Source organism: Mytilus trossulus, chromosome 10 (assembly GCF_036588685.1).
Source record: "Mytilus trossulus isolate FHL-02 chromosome 10, PNRI_Mtr1.1.1.hap1, whole genome shotgun sequence".
Classification (NCBI taxonomy): domain Eukaryota; kingdom Metazoa; phylum Mollusca; class Bivalvia; order Mytilida; family Mytilidae; genus Mytilus; species Mytilus trossulus.
The window spans coordinates 10,932,570-10,950,835 of record NC_086382.1 but is presented as its reverse complement, the minus strand read 5'-3'; the positions used below and the strand labels follow the sequence as shown (position 1 = coordinate 10,950,835).

The 18,266-nt window shown below is 32.5% G+C and overlaps 1 protein-coding gene across 7 annotated transcripts in view; it reads left to right on the top strand.

Moving 5' to 3' along the window:
* The window catches only part of LOC134686843 (serine/threonine-protein phosphatase 6 regulatory subunit 3-like), a 49,541-nt gene that overhangs the window by 6,280 nt on the left and 24,995 nt on the right, over positions 1 to 18,266 (top strand). For 2 of the 7 annotated variants that reach the window (XM_063546646.1, XM_063546647.1), the window contains exons 8-21: positions 516 to 610; positions 1,422 to 1,535; positions 3,287 to 3,416; positions 4,601 to 4,759; positions 5,493 to 5,618; positions 6,146 to 6,210; positions 7,293 to 7,411; positions 8,333 to 8,418; positions 8,867 to 8,956; positions 12,890 to 12,987; positions 13,475 to 13,535; positions 15,218 to 15,256; positions 16,462 to 16,610; positions 18,036 to 18,163. In XM_063546646.1, the coding sequence (XP_063402716.1) occupies positions 516 to 610; positions 1,422 to 1,535; positions 3,287 to 3,416; positions 4,601 to 4,759; positions 5,493 to 5,618; positions 6,146 to 6,210; positions 7,293 to 7,411; positions 8,333 to 8,418; positions 8,867 to 8,956; positions 12,890 to 12,987; positions 13,475 to 13,535; positions 15,218 to 15,256; positions 16,462 to 16,610; positions 18,036 to 18,163 (1,459 nt within the window). The remainder of the gene's footprint in view (positions 1 to 515; positions 611 to 1,421; positions 1,536 to 3,286; positions 3,417 to 4,600; positions 4,760 to 5,492; positions 5,619 to 6,145; positions 6,211 to 7,292; positions 7,412 to 8,332; positions 8,419 to 8,866; positions 8,957 to 12,889; positions 12,988 to 13,474; positions 13,536 to 15,217; positions 15,257 to 16,461; positions 16,611 to 18,035; positions 18,164 to 18,266) is intronic. The other 5 variants (XM_063546648.1, XM_063546649.1, XM_063546653.1 and 2 more) reach the window with 5 other exon arrangements.

The following is an 18,266-nucleotide window of genomic DNA, read 5'->3' as shown; positions in this document are numbered from 1 at the left end:
ATATAAATAAGTAGATCTGGTAATATTATGAATTGTCAATGGGACTACTATCTACTAATGACATTGAGTTAAGCAACTATTGATCACCATAACTACCTATGACAATGAGCATAACCTAGTCTGTATAGTAAGGTTTAAAAGGCTGTCATGAAAAAATGTGAAACAATTCAAGATGGAAAACTGAAATGTCAGAAAGGGCTAAAATTATTAAACAGACTAGCAGATATTGCAGACAACAAACAGCATCATCAAATGGATTGCATGCACATAACAAATGTGGATAGATTCATATAGTATATTCCAGTATTAAATGTGCTCCCTGATTTAAATATTTTTTGGTCTATAGCCCTTTCAAGTATAAAGTACAAAGTATTTGGTTTTTCCTAATTTAACTTGAAAAGTTATATGTGCAGGCAAAATATAATTCAATAAACATTTGACCTACAGATTTTTTTCCTGGCCATAGTTCCATGATATGACATTTTCAATACAACTCGTTCTTTTTACTTTTACAGGTACATTGTAACAGTGCACAATCATTATGTGATATTGTGAGATTAGGTCGTGAGCAACTGAATCAAGAAAATCCACTCCTGTCCACAGTAGAACAGTAAGTGTGCAAAACAGAAGAAAAAAAATATTTTCAGTTTTGTTCCATTTAAATATTCCTGGTATCCATATAAAGCACTTTAAAAATGGTATAATGTTTGAAATTCACCCATTGTTGAGATTATACTGTGCCTTCTTGAGTTTCTTGGTATGTGTTATGGAATATATGAGGTTAAGTGGGTCATAAAATTGATATTACTTTTGTTTACTACCTATTGTAAGACTATCAATAGTTATTCAAATTATTGATCCAATATTAAAAAAAGAAACTGAAACCCTGTTCCTATATTTACTGTTGCCTATAAATTGATCAAAGAAAAATGAAAAAAAATAATAACTGAATACACGAGGTCTGCACTAATATAATTTAGTTGTTTATCAAATAGTAGCAAAGTTGTTTGTGTAGATGTTTTTGAATGAGGACGGAGGTCAATTTTATATGAGCTTGCTTCTGATTTTTTCCAAATTACCAAGCTGCTTATTTATAATATGAGAAAAAGTAGAGAGGTCGTTACACTTCAGTGAAAAATGAACAAAAAACACCAATAATAATTATTATTTCTGTAGCAACACAACACATAACTATATTTTATAGATTTTTCATTGTTTTCTTGTTTGAAAGTCACTATATAATAAACAAATTACCCACTTAAAAGCACACTAAAATAACTTAAATTAAGTGCTGCTGTTAAATTCATTTATTTGTTCACAATGTAATCATTGACATCATTCATATCTTTAATTGATATATATATATATTTTCAGGGTGTTTTTTTTTCAGAACCTAATATTTCAATGATCTTTTATTTCAGGGAAGAAACTGTAGCTAAATTATTAACTAATATGTTAGGGCAAGACAAGAACGAATCTGTTATAGTTAATGGTCTTTCTGTGATACAAACACTGTTAGAATTTAGGAAACAAAGGTGAGTTTAACAGATCTGTCAATCATGTCAGTAAGAATTAAGACGCTTATTTTTGTTGGCCCAGCTAAAGTATTGGAGACACTTTAGGTTCCTGTTGGGACATTTATTTTAACGAAAAAAACAAGTAATTTGAGATTGTGGTCAAATTTAATGAGACAAAAGCCTATAAGGCCAGACTTTTTTTATTATCTGTTTAACGAGAAAATTTGTAAAAAAATAGGGTCGAGGGGACGAAATAAAAAAAAAAAAAAAAGTGCAAAATTGGTCCAGTCGACACTAAAAATAAAAATAAAACCAATCTAAGTGACCTTTTTTTTTTTTTTTTTTTTAAGAATTTATCAAAATACAAGAACAATGGAAGAAAACAGACCTCTAGATTGTGAGCTGGGCTACTAAAATTTTGATAAAATTTGGTTCAAAATACAAACATCTTTTAGGAATAATTTGGTCTGGGCTACCAGCTTGAGTTTCCTAAGTTTTATTCCAGTGTAGGGTGCAAACGTGTACTGTAGGACGGGGAGGACAGGGGTAAGGGAGACAGGGAGGAAGGGGGTAGGAGAAAGGAGAAAGAGGGTGAGAGAAAGGAGAAAGGGGGTAGGAGAAAGGAGAAAAAGTTGAAGAAAGGAGAAAAAATAAAATATCTCCTTTTAAAAAATGATCTAATATTTCAAGAAAAAATATCAAAAGGAGATGTTTTATTCTAATGGGAGAAAGGAGAACAGGGGTAGGAGAAAGGAGAAATGGGGTGGGAGAAGGGTACCCCCCTGTCCTCCCCCTCCTGTAGGGTTCGAAAGTGAAAGGGGGTGAACGTGAATAAAAAAAGTGGTTTTTCAAATGATTTGGTCCCATCCACACACAAAATTCAAAAAGCATTATTGATTTTAATTGATATCTTTGATACTATTTTTATATGCATACTAACCTATAATGGTTTAATTTTTAAATTGTTATCTGGATGGAGAGTTGTCTCATTGGCACTCACACCACATCTTCCTATATCTACGATACTACTTCAAAGGAAAAATATAAACCCAAACTCGTCCAAAACGTTGACCGGCATGTCAGGTTCAACAGCGTTGGTTATAATGCGGCTGATGCCAACATCTTCCGGTAACTCATTGGACAACATAACCCCGATTGCCTCATCTCTATTACACTTAACAAATGTGAGTGAACACGAACTTCTCTCTAGTGATCGGACTTAAAGTTTAATGTAAAAAAACGAGGAAACGGTCCCTTCCCGGAAGTCGCCGTTTTGTTTGACCATGCGACAAGAGATAAATTAATAATCGCAGACCCGAACTCGTATTTTTTTTTTTTTTGAGGATTTCGTTACAGTCGGCGGAAGAAATAAAAATAAAAGTAGGAAGCACTACTTTTATTTTTATTCTGAAATCGGACAATGTGGAGTCGGCGGATCTCGTTAAACAGATAATAAAACAAGTCTGGCCTAACTACAAGCTCACAAAAAATAGATGAAAATGCCATACAGTCTAAAAAAAACTCAATTATATTAGAAAGAAATAGAAAATTGTGAACAAATTCAACTGAGAGCATCAAAGATCGGTCATCAACACAAAATGTTGCATAGAACTTTATAATTCCTTAGCTGATCAAAATAGCAACTTCGTATGAATTTTCATCTTCTCATATTATTTTGATGAAGCTGATAACTTTTTGATTCGTTAAATCAGTTGCTGTATTTTGTACTTCTTGTTTTCATTAAATTGATTTACATGTTTCATTTTCAGCCCTGAAGGTTCACAAGAGCACCTTGCTTCCATAGACACGGATCGTTTAGCACAAGGCGTTAGCAATGTTTTATTAGCAGTCACTCCTAGGTTAAAAGATTTTCATAATTTATTGGTGGAACCTCCTCAGGTTAGTCAAGCTAGCAGTAGATAATATCAGATTTCTGATTACTTTGTACTAAGAAAAAGAATATACTTTTCTGAAAGAAATGTGGAGTCCAGGCTGAGAGGGCATGCTATTGGTATCAGTAGAATGCATTTATTTTATTATACCCCCGCTTTAAAGAAGGGGGGGGTATACTGTTTTACCTCTGTCTGTCCGTCCGTCAGTCAGTCTGTCCCATGAAACTTTCGTCACATTTTTCTCAGGAACTACACATCCACCCTTTCTGTAATTTGGTATCAACTTTTATATATGTCAGCCATACAGTGTGATGCGTTTTCAGATTCATCACTTGACAACTTCTTGTTTATCGAACACTTGTATGATTTTACACATGATAGCCAAGTTGAAAATTTTCGTCACGTTTTTCTCAGGAACTACAATACAAGGATTTCTGAAATTTGGTTTCAGGATTTATATAAGTCAGCTATACCGTGTGCTGCGTTTTCAGATTCATCACTCGACAACTTCCTGTTTACCGAACACTTGTATGATTTTACACATGATAGCCAAGTTGAAAATTTTCGTCACATTTTTCTCAGGAACTACAATACAAGGATTTCTGAAATTTGGTTTCAGGATTTATATAAGTCAGCTATACCGTGTGATGCGTATTTACATTCATCACTTGACAACTTCCTGTTTACCGAACACTTGCATATTTTTACACTATTAATATTATCCACTTGCGGCGGGGGTATCATCAGTGAGCAGTAGCTCGCAGTTTCACTTGTTTGTAGTGTAATGAAATTACCTAGCTCAAAGGCCATAACTTTATGAAAGGCAAGATAAACTTGGCCTTTGAGCTAGGTAATTTGAGTTCACTACAAATGAATCTAAAATTTTACATCAATCTATCACTCTGAAATTATTATATTAAATGAAAAACAGTATTCATGACATTATTCCAACAGAAAAGAAACTTTTGTTGAATAGGGCCTAATGAGAAGGATAACTGTAACATTCATTACAATAAGCAATTTCAATCATTTGTTATAATAATTTCAGAGTGATAGATTGCTGATAAAACCAGAATATTGAAACAAGTTTTTTGTAGCATTATGTAAAATTTTCTCTAGTAAAATGAAAAATTTACTGGTCAGTATAGAAGTCATGATATATTAATGATGGGAGATTTATTTGTATTTCAGCAACGCTTCACTTCAATGCCAACAACTATAGGCACTTTAGAACCTCCTTTAGGAAACACACGGTTACAGATTGCCAGATTAGTTTCAGCTTTAGTTTTAACCAATACACATTCTGTCAACATAGAATTAGCTAATTTAGGGACCATTGGTGTTTTATTTGTAAGTATTTGTATTTGTAAGATTGATATTTTGCCACACTTGAGCTATTTAATTGTTTAAAGAAAAAATTCATATAAAATAACAGATTGTTAAGGCAAACTAGGGAATCTTGTCAGTGTAAGATAGGCATTATGCCACACTTGAACTTTTGAATTATTTAAAGAAAAAAATCATATAAAATAACAGATTGTTAATCAAGACAAACTATGGATTTTTTGTAATTTTGATTGCATGCTAGATGTTTAAATGACAGGGAAACTGCATGGAAAAAAATCATGCACAAAAAACAGTTAGGAACCTTGTAATACTTCAACTCATAGTGACTGTGGTTTGTTGCATTCACCATGTCAACTTTTTATTTTCATCATCCATTTATTTGTCAACTATCTATCATATGTTTGTCGAAACAATATTTTGTTTTGGATTCCTATGTTTTGCGGAGAGATGTGTCTTAAGAAATGATTTGATATGTCAGGTGACTACTACGTTAGCGTTTTTTTTTTTAGATAGGCTTTGTAGTCACTTCTAGGTGTTGTTACTTCTAGTTTGACTTGATTTTGAATATTTAGATATAAACTTACTTAGCTTGGATAGATTTGTATTATATCTCTAAACAGCTTATCAAATGTATATCTATCGAATTCAAAAGTTGTTCAATTGTTATGTCTTTACACTTATTATTTTTGACTCAATTGTGACAAGTTAATTCTTTTCTCTTTTTTTTTCTTTTCAGGATTTATTTTTTCAGTATGTTTGGAATAATTTTGTACATGTACATGTAACACAATGTGTAAATACAATACTCTATAATTCTCCTGTGGAAGTTGAGGGTAAAAAAGAGCACCCTTTATTAGCACAAGTAAGTCTTACTTCAGTATGTGTGTGACTTTGTCATGTGACTTTTGTAATGTGACTTTTTGTTATTAGAAACTTGCACTTGTATCTAAAGATTAAATTTGATTATTGTCATTAACATATATATACAGTCATAGAAATTAAGGTTTGGTATTTACAAGACAAAATTGATAATTCTACAAATTTATAATCTAGAAATGTATTTAATACAAAATTACCAAATATCAACAGGAACAAATATATTTTGTCCTGTCTGACCTGTGCTAATTTCGACGACAGGATTTAAAAATCGGACTTCATAATAAATATCCCTTCTGTTAACATAGTTTTGTTATAAAAGAGATATATAAACATAATAAATGTTGCAAAGTTTGATGTTAACTCTGATATTGAACCAGCAAAGTGTATTATTTAATGAACTACAATTGTATTCAATTGTTTATTTTGAGTTTGAAAAGATTATAAATTAAAAAAAAAAATACATTTTCTGAGAAAAAAAATATATATTCAAGGTATTTTGTTTATTTTCAGTTATTTGCAGAATTTAATATATTACAAAAAATACTAGATGTATGGGAAGAAAATGATCAGCAACAGTAAGTTTTGTTGTCAAATATATATATATAAATATATAGTAAAAAAAATTCTCAGCAAACTTTTGTAGAAGCACTTGGTGATTGCCCAATAGGTCAAGTGAACATCTGAAATCGTTTGTGAAATTATATTAGGTATTTGATTGAATCTATGTTGTAGACTATGAGAACACAAGTTACAAATTTGTAGCCGACCTGGTTTCATCTAAGGAAATCAAGACAAGTCTTGACCATGTGCTTTCAAAAAACACAACCTACAAATGCTTATGGGTTTCTTTCTAACAGCATGTAATAGTCAAAGGGCAAAATGCAAAAATAGATGGATCTGAGCCATTTTCACTTGGTGCTTATAAATGACCTCCAATTGCCTGAAAGCGCCGTTAAGATGAAGCTCAAATCTGAAAGGCACTTGAAATACAGTATAAATTTGTGAAACTGTCAAATGCTCAGACATTTTTTTAAATTGCCAGATCTTCGAAATTCTTATATCCAAAATGGCCACCAGATATAAATTTTTGGTCGTCAGTCGCACAGGCGACCATTTCAATAGACTGCATTGAGGGCTGGATGGTAAGGCATCGTGTAAATTATCCCTCCTCCTTTGGATTACCTGCATATTGAAAGAGGTTTGCAAGAAAAAAAGAAAAAAAGCTTCCAGATATAAAATTACATGTAAAAAAAAATTACACTTATATACTCATATGTTCGAAAGATATATCATTTAAATGTAGTTATAGAGATGAAACTGAAAGGTTTTTACAAAAACAATAAAACATGTAGATTCAGAGTCAGATTTTCATCCATTACGGTGAAATATAACATTAAAATACATTAAATGACATGCCATTTATGATGCTGGCTGATAATTTTGTTCTTCCTACATACAGTAAACATAATATATGGACTTGTGTACCCAAAAATAAGGGTATCAATTGTAAAACCCCAGTCATTGCTATTTGTTTATTCCCAAATGTTACTTCAAAGAATAACCCAGTGTTTACTAGTATTTGCCAAACAGAATATTTGATAACAAATTATAGACCTGAAATAGATCTGTATTTCTGAAGGTAATTTTTCTTTTGTAGAAGTCGAGACAAGGGTAGAAGACGAGGCTACATGGGTCATCTGACTAAAATAGCCAATGAAATTGTTGCTGTTGTAGAAAAAGGGGAAAATTGTGAACTAGTTAAAGAATACATAAGTGGTAAGTACAGTGGTATGCCCCATCTTTCTATGCTTAAGACAATGTATACTATTGCATGTCCTTATTTTTCTTAGATTGTGAAACACATATTTGAATGTAATTAAAAACTTTTTTCACATCCATACCAAACTAAAAGCTTTAAATTTTAATGGTACAGTAAAACCTGACTAAACCAAACCCTTTGGAACTTGAGATTTTGTTCGGTTTTGGGAGGTATTCGGTTTCATCAGGTTCACAATGCATAAAATGTGATATGATATGTCTTCAGAACAAGTTTGGATTAGACAGGTTTCCGGTTTATTCAGGGTTCGGTTTAAACAGGTTTCACTGTAATATACTATTCTTGATTACAGTTATTATGGCATCATATTTTCCTACTGTTTGTATTATTTTAACTGTAGATTCATTATTATTCGTTGGATACCAATTTTCATGGGTGAAGGTAAACCACGAAATTAAATGGTCAACAAATAATAAATTTTCATTGGCTTGTGCGCAGACCTTAGCAAAACCATGAAATTAAATATCCAGGATCATACAAGTTTTCCTTTATCCATGAAAATTGGTACCCAAGAAAATAAATGAATCAACAGTATATTAAAGAAAAGTAACATGACCTATCAAACAGTTTTGGCCATGTATGGTACTTAATGACAGATTTTGTGTTGTCCTATCCTTATGCTATTTACACAAAAAAACACTGAAATCAGATTTCTTAGGAATGCAGAGCTGGAAAGGCAAAACAAAACCACCATTGTATGGCAATACATATGATTTCCATATGCATGGATAAATTAAGTTTGGTTCAGGATCATTTTTATTACACCAAAGTATCCAGTGTGTGAATTATTTGTGCAGATCAACAATACTGATTAGAAGGGAGCATGATATGACCCTAATCATACAATTTGTTTGTTGTAGAAACTCCAGAAGAATATAAAGAAAAATGGGAATCTTTTGTAACAGGTGCTCTTTTAGATATAAACAAAAGGAATGCAGTAGAATTGGTGAGTATTTAAAACAGGTTTCCTATGATATGATCTTTCTAATTTAAAAGCCAAATTAGATTTTTGACCCCAAATTAACAGTCCACTGAACATTTAAAATAATAGTGCAAGTTTAAAGTTTTTTTCCAGTTAGTTTTTGATGAAGTTCGAAGTCCAATCATCTGAAAACTTAGTACACATGTTCCTAATGACATGATCTTTCTAATTCAAATGCCAAATTAAATTTTTGACTCCAATTTCACAGTCAACTGAACATAAAAATGATAGTGTGAGTGAGGCATTCCTGTACTACGGACACATTCTAGCTGCTAAATCATATAACAATGGGCTACTAGAAATATTCAAATATTTAAATTTCCATTGCTTTTATAAACCCATGAAGATATATAGTCCTAATCATAACCTAGAAAAAAACAATATGTGATCACTATTGAGATTATTTTTTCAGATAAGTGGTCACAATCTAGCCTCCAGTAGTGAGGATGATGATGCTGACTTTAGAGACCTTCCATTCCCAGCTGATGCAGCATTACAACAGGTGATATAATATTTTGAGCTCACCTGTCCCGAAGGGCCAAGTGAGCTTTTCTCACCACTTGGCGTCCGTCGTCCGTCGTCGTCGTCGTTAACAATTTAAATTTTGAACTTCTTCTAGAGAACCACTGAATGGAAATAAACCAAACATGGCATGAATGTTCCTTATGAGGTGCTGACCAAGTGTTGTTACTTTGTAGCCAATCCATCATCCAAGATGGCCGCCAGCGGGGGACTTAGTTTAACATAGGACCCTATGGGAAATGCATACAAATGACTTCTTCTAGAGAACCACTGAATGGAATAAAACCAAACATAGCATGAATGTTCCTTATGGGGGTGCTGATCAAGTGTTGTTACTTTGTAGCTGATCCATCATCCAAGATGGCCGCCAGCGGGGGACTTAGTTTAACATAGGACCCTATGGGAAATGCATACAAATGACTTCTTCTAGAGAACCACTAAATGGAATGAAACCAAACATAGCATGAATGTTCCTTATGGGGTGCTGACCAAGTGTTGTTACTTTGTAGCCGATCCATCATCCAAGATGGCCGCCAACGGGGGACTTAGTTTAACATAGAACCCTATGGGAAATGCATACAAATGACTTCTTCTAGAGAACCACTGAATGGAATGAAATCAAACATAGCATGGATGTTCCTTATGAGGTGCTGACCAAGTGTTGTTACTTTGTAGCCGATCCATTATCCAAGATGGCAGCCAGCAGGGGACTTAGTTTAACATAGGACCCTATGGGAAATGCATACAAATGACTTCTTTTAGAGAACCACTAAATGGTATGAAACCAAATATGGCATGCATGTTCCTTATGAGGTGCTGACCAAGTGTTGTTACTTTGTTACCGATCCATCATCCAAGATGGCCGCCAACGGGGGACTTAGTTTAACATAGGACCCTAAGGGAAATGCATACAAATAACTTCTTCTAGAGAACCACTGAATGGAATAAAACCAAACATAGCATGAATGTTCCTTATGGGGGTGCTGATCAAGTGTTGTTACTTTGTAGCTGATCCATCATCCAAGATGGCCGCCAGCGGGGGACTTAGTTTAACATAGGACCCTATGGGAAATGCATACAAATGACTTCTTCTAGAGAACCACTAAATGGAATGAAACCAAACATAGCATGAATGTTCCTTATGGGGTGCTGACCAAGTGTTGTTACTTTGTAGCCGATCCATCATCCAAGATGGCCGCCAACGGGGGACTTAGTTTAACATAGAACCCTATGGGAAATGCATACAAATGACTTCTTCTAGAGAACCACTGAATGGAATGAAATCAAACATAGCATGGATGTTCCTTATGAGGTGCTGACCAAGTGTTGTTACTTTGTAGCCGATCCATTATCCAAGATGGCAGCCAGCAGGGGACTTAGTTTAACATAGGACCCTATGGGAAATGCATACAAATGACTTCTTTTAGAGAACCACTAAATGGTATGAAACCAAATATGGCATGCATGTTCCTTATGAGGTGCTGACCAAGTGTTGTTACTTTGTTACCGATCCATCATCCAAGATGGCCGCCAACGGGGGACTTAGTTTAACATAGGACCCTAAGGGAAATGCATACAAATAACTTCTTCTAGAGAACCACTGAATGGAATGAAACCAAACATGGCATGAATGTTCCTTATGAGGTGCTGAACAAGTGTTGTTACTTTGTAGCTGATCCATCATCCAAGATAGCCGCCAGCGGGGGACTAAGTTTAACAAAGGACCCTATGGGAAATGCATATAAATGACTTCTTCTAGAGAACCACTGAATAGAATGAAACCAAACATAGCATGAATGTTCCTAATGAGAAGCCGACCAAGTGTTGTTACTTTGTCGCCAATCCAACTTCCTAGATGGTCGCCATAGAGGGGACTTAGTTTAACATAGGACCCTATGGGAAATACATACAAATTTCTTCTTTTAGAGAACCACTGAATTGAATGAAACCAAACATAGCATAAATGTTTCTTTCCTTATGAGGTTCTGGCCAAGTGTTGTTAATTTGTAGCCAAATTTTATCTTTTTTTTATATGATTTCAAAAACGCAGGTAGAATCAGGTGAGCGATACAGGCTCTTGAGAGCCTCTAGTTATATTTGCCAATAATTACATTAGATGTATGTTTCATTATAATACATTATTCTGATTAGCTAACTGCACATCACATGTTATTCCTTCAGCAATTGCATTACACTATGAAACTTTTTGATTATGATAGCACGAGGTCAAACAATAAAGTGCACAGGTGAATTAAACAAAAAATTGACAAAATTAGTCTTTTCATGTTCCAAGCTAAAAAATGTAATTATAAGTATTGAATGCTTCTTTTTGTAACTTCCGCGCTTCATACAAAATGTACTTCGGTCAACGTTTTTACACCCCAATAAAGGTACAAAAAGAAGCATTCAATTCTTAAATAGTAAGAATTCATACAAAATATTCTGGAATTACACATTACATAGATATATAGGGGTACATGAAATTAGATATACAGTCGATTCCACTTAATTGCATACCGCTTAATAGCATAATTCGGTTAATTGCATACATTTCTCCTGCACAAAACCATTTCCCATTCACCTAATGTTAAATTGTCCGGTTATATGCATAGCCTTACAAGTGGCATTTCGGTTTATTGCATAGAAAATAATCGCCAGCTAGATATGCTCAGTTAAAACTGACGAGATTTTTGACCGGAAACGGCAATTTGGTAAGTATATTTTTCTTGAATGCATCATAATTTTCATTATTATTTCACATTTACTTGTGTGTTATTCAAATAAAGTTTTAAAACAGTATCTTTCGTGTTTATATGATTATAGAAAAGGCCTCGATGTGTACACAGGTAAAGTTTCCCATATTCTATTTTAAGCCTCGAGGTCATAAAAATGTCAATCAGCTGATTGTTGTAATAACACAACCATTCTATGATCTTCTATCTCAAAAGGTGTTAATTATTGATTGGATTTCAAACATTGTTCATAGATTATATTTTGGGTGAATTTTTAAAACATTAACGCCTGCTAATTATCGATCATTATCCAATGTGTAATTTCGTAATTCAGCTTGGGTGATCTACATTTATGTTAAATATTACAGGGCATTTATATATGGTTGAAGAATTTTATACATCAATCTTTCCTTTTTAATATTTTTCTAAAAGAAAATTAACTTCTGATTATTATATTTTCTCACTTTCAACACTCGTGTCCAGCAAATAACCCGTGCATGGCCCCATCACCTGTTAACTGCTTTGCATAAACGAAACTAGCGGTGTTAAAGTAACAGTGTCACATCACTGTGTAATTGGTAAATACTGAATATCAAAGGCAGTTCATTACACAATTATTGTTTACAATGATTATAAACTGTGTAGTATTGTTAAACAGTTTGTTTTAAACAAAGCGTAACAATTTAATTTGTACATCCGGGTCATAGAAACAAATCTATTTTTAGAACAATTTTATTATCGTATCTCAGGTAAAGGAAAAGTCGGTACATAAATAAACAAAAACAAAATGTGTTTATAAACTTTATTGAAAGAATACACAATGAAATAAAATGTATGACAGTAGACAAATAACTTTTATTAGAATAAATATGCATTCATTATGTTGTAAGTGGACTATGGACGTACATCTTTCTTCTTTGCTGATCTGCACTATCGTGGACTCCGTAATTTGTCATTTCGGATATAAGCATACTCCGCTTTATTGCATAATTTCGTCTGACAAATAGGCTATGCAAATAACCGGAATGTACTGTAATACATAAAAACAAAATACGAAAGAAAGGCGGAGAATGATTCAATAAATACAACAAAGACAGATTTCTTTAAATATTTTATCTTGTGGTTACCAGAAAGACTTTGAAAATGTACCAATTTGGTGATACTTATTTTTCTATTTGCAGGCATTCTCAGAACATCAACTACAACAAATGACTAGTAATTTTATAGATACATTTGGTTTTAATGATGAAGAATTTGTGGAACAAGACGATAAAATAGAGTAAGCTTTAATTCAATTTCAGATTGAACACACCCAACACTACGTTCATTCCCAGCTAAAAATTCTGGTTTTCTGAACTTGAAAGAATGAATAGGAATATACTATTTAACACTAAATGCTTGCAATTTCTTGTTGTTAATCTTCCTCATGTAAATCATCTGCTTTCTTTAATGGCCTCTTTTAACATAGCAATCCAAATTTCTTGACCATCAGTCAAGTTAATTCAACTGACTTTATTTATTTTTTAATTATCATGTGATGATTATGCATTGAACATTGATTTAGTACCATCAAACCCTCACTTATGATAACTTGTGAAATAACCCTCAATGGAAAATTATAAAGTGTAGGTTTCCGTGAACTACAACTTTGACAAGTGTGCAATGTAGTAATTGGAAGTTAATGTTAAAGCTAAGCATTTTTTCCATTTTCCCACTTTTTTTTCTTCTGAATTTCATTGAGGTTTTTGATTTAATTCTATTTTCAGTTCCTCTTTTAATGAAAGAATATCAAGTATAGATTTCAACATACAGGCTAGTGATACAGATGTAAGTACATAATACTGAAACGTACAAATATATGTACATACATAAATGTACACAAAAACATACAGGCTAGTGATAGATGTAAGAACACGATACTAAGCCTTACAAATATATGTATAACACACGTGCAAATGTACACTGAAACCATACAGGAAAGTGATATTCCGATGTACACACACAATATTTAAAAAACACTCACATACATGTATACATGCATATACATTTACTACACAATACATTCTGGCTGATGATACACAAGATAATGATATATAGTTGGTCAAATCTGGTATTATACTTACAGCTGATTTCATTGAGTGTGTAGGCAAAGGTAATATCTTGGGGAAAGCTTGCTTTTTAGCTGAACCTTTAAGTCATTATTAGGTTAGGTATACTACCCTCCTTTCAAAGTAGCTTAGTCCAACAGACAGATAGATTAGTTATCTGTCGGACTAGTCTTAAAGGAGGAAAGTTTACCTTAGCCTACACACTGGTAGGAATCAGCTGTAAGTGTATTTTGTGATTAATTAAATGAATGGACTTGCAGGATAAATGGGATTACTCTCCAGTACAGTAGTCATAGACGCACAAATAAACGGTCAACAGATATAAAGCATGTCAGGAATTAATATTATTGCAATTCTGGGCTGACAATATAGGCTCCATTCCCAAAGAAATTATTTAAAGTCATGCAGGATTTCTAAAAATAACATGATTCACTTGAGGTTTCCCAACCAATCAAATAGATAAATTTTAATAGGGTTATGGGCTGAAAAGACTCCCTTGCCTTCAAAACTGAAATGTTGAATTAAATCTTGTACATGTATATAAAAACACATGTACACAAAGCCTACAGGCCAGTTATACAAATATAGGCACGATATAGAGCTTAGTGCCCTGACACACGCACATGTACACATACAATGTTTTGAAAAAAGTGTAGATTATATATGTTCACTATTAAAAACAATCAAGCTAGTGATACAATGCAGTATTACACTCATATGTACATGCACTATCACAATAAAGGATAATTTTATTCAACATTTATTTATTTACACACAATTATATATACAGGCTGTTAATATCATTGTAAGTAAACATTATTAAAATACATACTCTCACATACGGGCTAATGGGAGTATAACTACACATGCACTTGTACAGAATTGAAAAAAAAATAAGCTAAAATATTAAGATTTACACATGCACTCAAAATATACACAGAATTGAAATGTATCTAGATACACTAACAGCATACAGGAAATAAAATATATTGGCTGTAAGATTATCATTTACACATGCCCTCAAAACATACACAGTATTGAAATGAATGTAAATACACACACAACATACACAGTATTGAAATGAGTGTAGATACACACACACAACATACAGGCAAGTTATCAAGAATAGAAAATATATCGACTGTAAGATTATTATTTACACATGCACTCAAAATATACCCAGTATTAAAATGAGTGTAGAGACACACACAACATATATAGGGATCAAGATAATTATGCAGAGTTTACACTTAGGTGTGCACACAAATATTCACGTGGTATATTAAGATAAAAGTATTTCCATGAATAAAATCTGATAATCTGCTTTTGTTTTGTACAGGAAGATTATTATTTTTGATAAATTGTATTTTAAAGGCAATAATAATTAATTGTATTTTCAAGGCATTTGAAGACGTCATGGGTAAATTTGAAGAAAATGAAGTAAGAGGTTCTTTTCATGTTGATTTTCATTAATAGTTCATTCTCAGATAGATTATTCAGTTTTTATTTTTTGAGATATTTTAAAACATTGAGCATTGGCCTTTGTCACCTTGGACTACTGATAACCCATTCAAGTGTGGGGAACTTGTCAAATTTGTCACTATGCAAGTTTGTTTGTCAGTGGTTCCACTGGGCGATGGTGATGGTGATTTTGTGATGTTCTGTTTCTTAAAACTACAAACTGCATGTAACATGTCTGAAGTTCAAAAATAAAGAAATCAATTCATGGTACAAGTTAAAATAACTGAATTATCTACCTAAAACTTTTCTAAATGGTTTTGGAAATTCTGCATGAATGAAAGGGTTGTATTTTGCATGATTCCTAAAATTGATAAAACTTATATGTCCATAATGTGACGAAGTTGCATTGAAAATGAAATTCATCTGACGGAAATTTTGTTGTGTTGGTATCGGTATTCCTCACTTACAGATGGCATTTCTTGTGGATTTATTTCACTTATTTCATTTACAGAATACAAAAAGAACTGTTTAACTTTTAAAATATGATAGATCTCCTGATCTTTGATTATAAAAAATCAGTGAAAATGATCATAACTTAAGCCTCCAGTGTCACATGTTTTGCTTTTATAATTTTACATGTGAGAGGTTAATTAATGTTTGATTCTTCATTTAAAAAAAGTCGTTAAGAATTAAATCAGAAAAGATTTTTTTATCTAATATTGGTCCTCATTATTTGTCGATCACTGATTTTTCTCAAAAAAAATAAAATTGTATTGCAAAGCCCATCCGTCATGTTCATGTTTCAATAGTTATATGATTTGCATATTTACAAATAATTGAATAAGACTTGTCTGTTGGAATTTCCCCACATGGTTAACACCTTAATGGACCATGTTGACGAAACTGATTTGAAACCAATGATATCACAGTGATACATTCATGAGTGATATACACTCTTGGAATGTGTGGTCCTAAAAAAGTGAAAGTTAAAGTAAATAACAAATAGTTAAGCTCAAATGTTTAAGATTTAAACACATTTTTTAAGGCGTTATTTGTGTTTAAACTTGGCTGCTGACTTACAAACTTTTCAAAAAAGTCTGGGATTGAGCTTCTGAATTTACACATGACCTCTGTAAAAATGTGTTTAATCCAGTATCATTGTTTAAAATGGTGACTTTTTTCAGCAGCAGAGCGTATCGATGTTTGAACAAGCATGCAATGAGCGTATTCAGCAGTTTGACGATAACGACAGTGACGAGGATATCTGGGAGGAGAAAGAGATCACGTTTTCACCGCAGGCTCAACAACAACAACAACAACCTAAAAGGTCAGGGTAAGTTGATGTCGTAGCAGGTTCGTGGCTTCGTGTAATTGTTTTTAACCTCTGTCACTTTATTGTCAAATTATGTGATCTTTTATTTGGCTGATTCTTTCAATGTCTTTAGAAATATTTCAATTTGATAACAGCTTTTCTATAAAAGCATGCAAAGCAAAGTTTTGATCAACTTTCTTGCTATATTTGTTTGGATGTTTATAAACAATAAGTAGGGAGTCTGTTACAGTCTGTTTACTTTATACTGGAATTTTATTGGACAATAAACTTATTTTAAGGTTATGTTCAACATTGTATGTCAATTTTTATTGTCCAATCAAATCCCAGTATATATTTAACAAACTGAAACTCCACCAACCAACTGTTTGCAATCAAGTTACCAAATGGAGCAAGGTTTTGTTTTGCATGCTTTTTATTTATAGATAAGCTGTAATACAATTTTTTTCACAATGTGAATTATATTAAGTGATGATTAAAAACAATTTACACTGCATTTTATAACCTTAGATGTGCTTAATTTCAAGTTGTGATAAACCTGCATGAGTAACCTCCCCTGCTTTATTGTTGTTATTTAAAAAAAAAAATAGTCACTGTCAATGGAAAATTTGTTCTTTGTTTATAAAAGTTAAACTGCAAACTTAAATATGAACACTGGCATAAAGATTAAATCTCTTCAAAGTTTGAAATGAGCATTTCAGTTTGAAAAGTATTTATTAAATATATTTATAACGAGAAAGAGAGAGAGAGGTATAGTAAGGATTAATTTTACAAACATGTTCAAGCAATCAATCTTTGTTGTAAAATATTATTATCTTTGAGAAATATGATTAGAGTTTTAGCTTCTAGGTTTGTAGAAAAAGGCTTTGAAATCTAATTTAGACCATAATTATTTAAAACAATGGAATTTTTGCATATATAGCATAGAGGCTTATCAGTCAATAATGCTATTTGATAAGATGTACATTAATGGCTTGCAATTAGTTGGAAAATCTAGAAATATTTATTAAAGGTTGTGAAAGGTGAACCCTTTAAGGAGATTTTGTGTTTCTTGTTTTCCTTTGAATACAGGATATTTTTTTGCATCCATAATTTAATTGTTTTACCCTCTTACAATAAACTTAATTATGAAAATTTTCATAAGAATAATTTTAAATGTTAAACAGCTGTATAAAAGTCTACCTGCATTGTTTTAACAGTGAAACTCATCTAGATTACCCTGTGTAAAATGAACTTTTGTTCCAAGAAAAAAGGTGAATATATTTTAGTGGTAAAACCTTTAAAACAAAAGATCTGTCTCAAGCAAATGAACTGTTCAGAAGGCTTCAAAGAAAAATGTATTACTATTTTTGAATGCTTAAGAGAAATGATTTATTTGTGGAAAAAAAACCTCTATTTAAATAGAAATGACTTATTTGTTATTAACAGAAGAATGGCTGAGACAGTGGAGGATGATTCTAGTGATACCAGTACTGACAGTGAGGAAGAGCTGGACTCTCCTCGTAAAATTGTACAGCAACCTACCAGTGAAAATATGGATGTTGATGCTAACGATGGTAAGTGTCCCTGGTAGAGTAGTAGAAAAACTTACCAGTGAAAATATGGATGTTGATGCTAACAATGGTAAGTGTCCACTGTAGAGTCATAGAAAACATTACC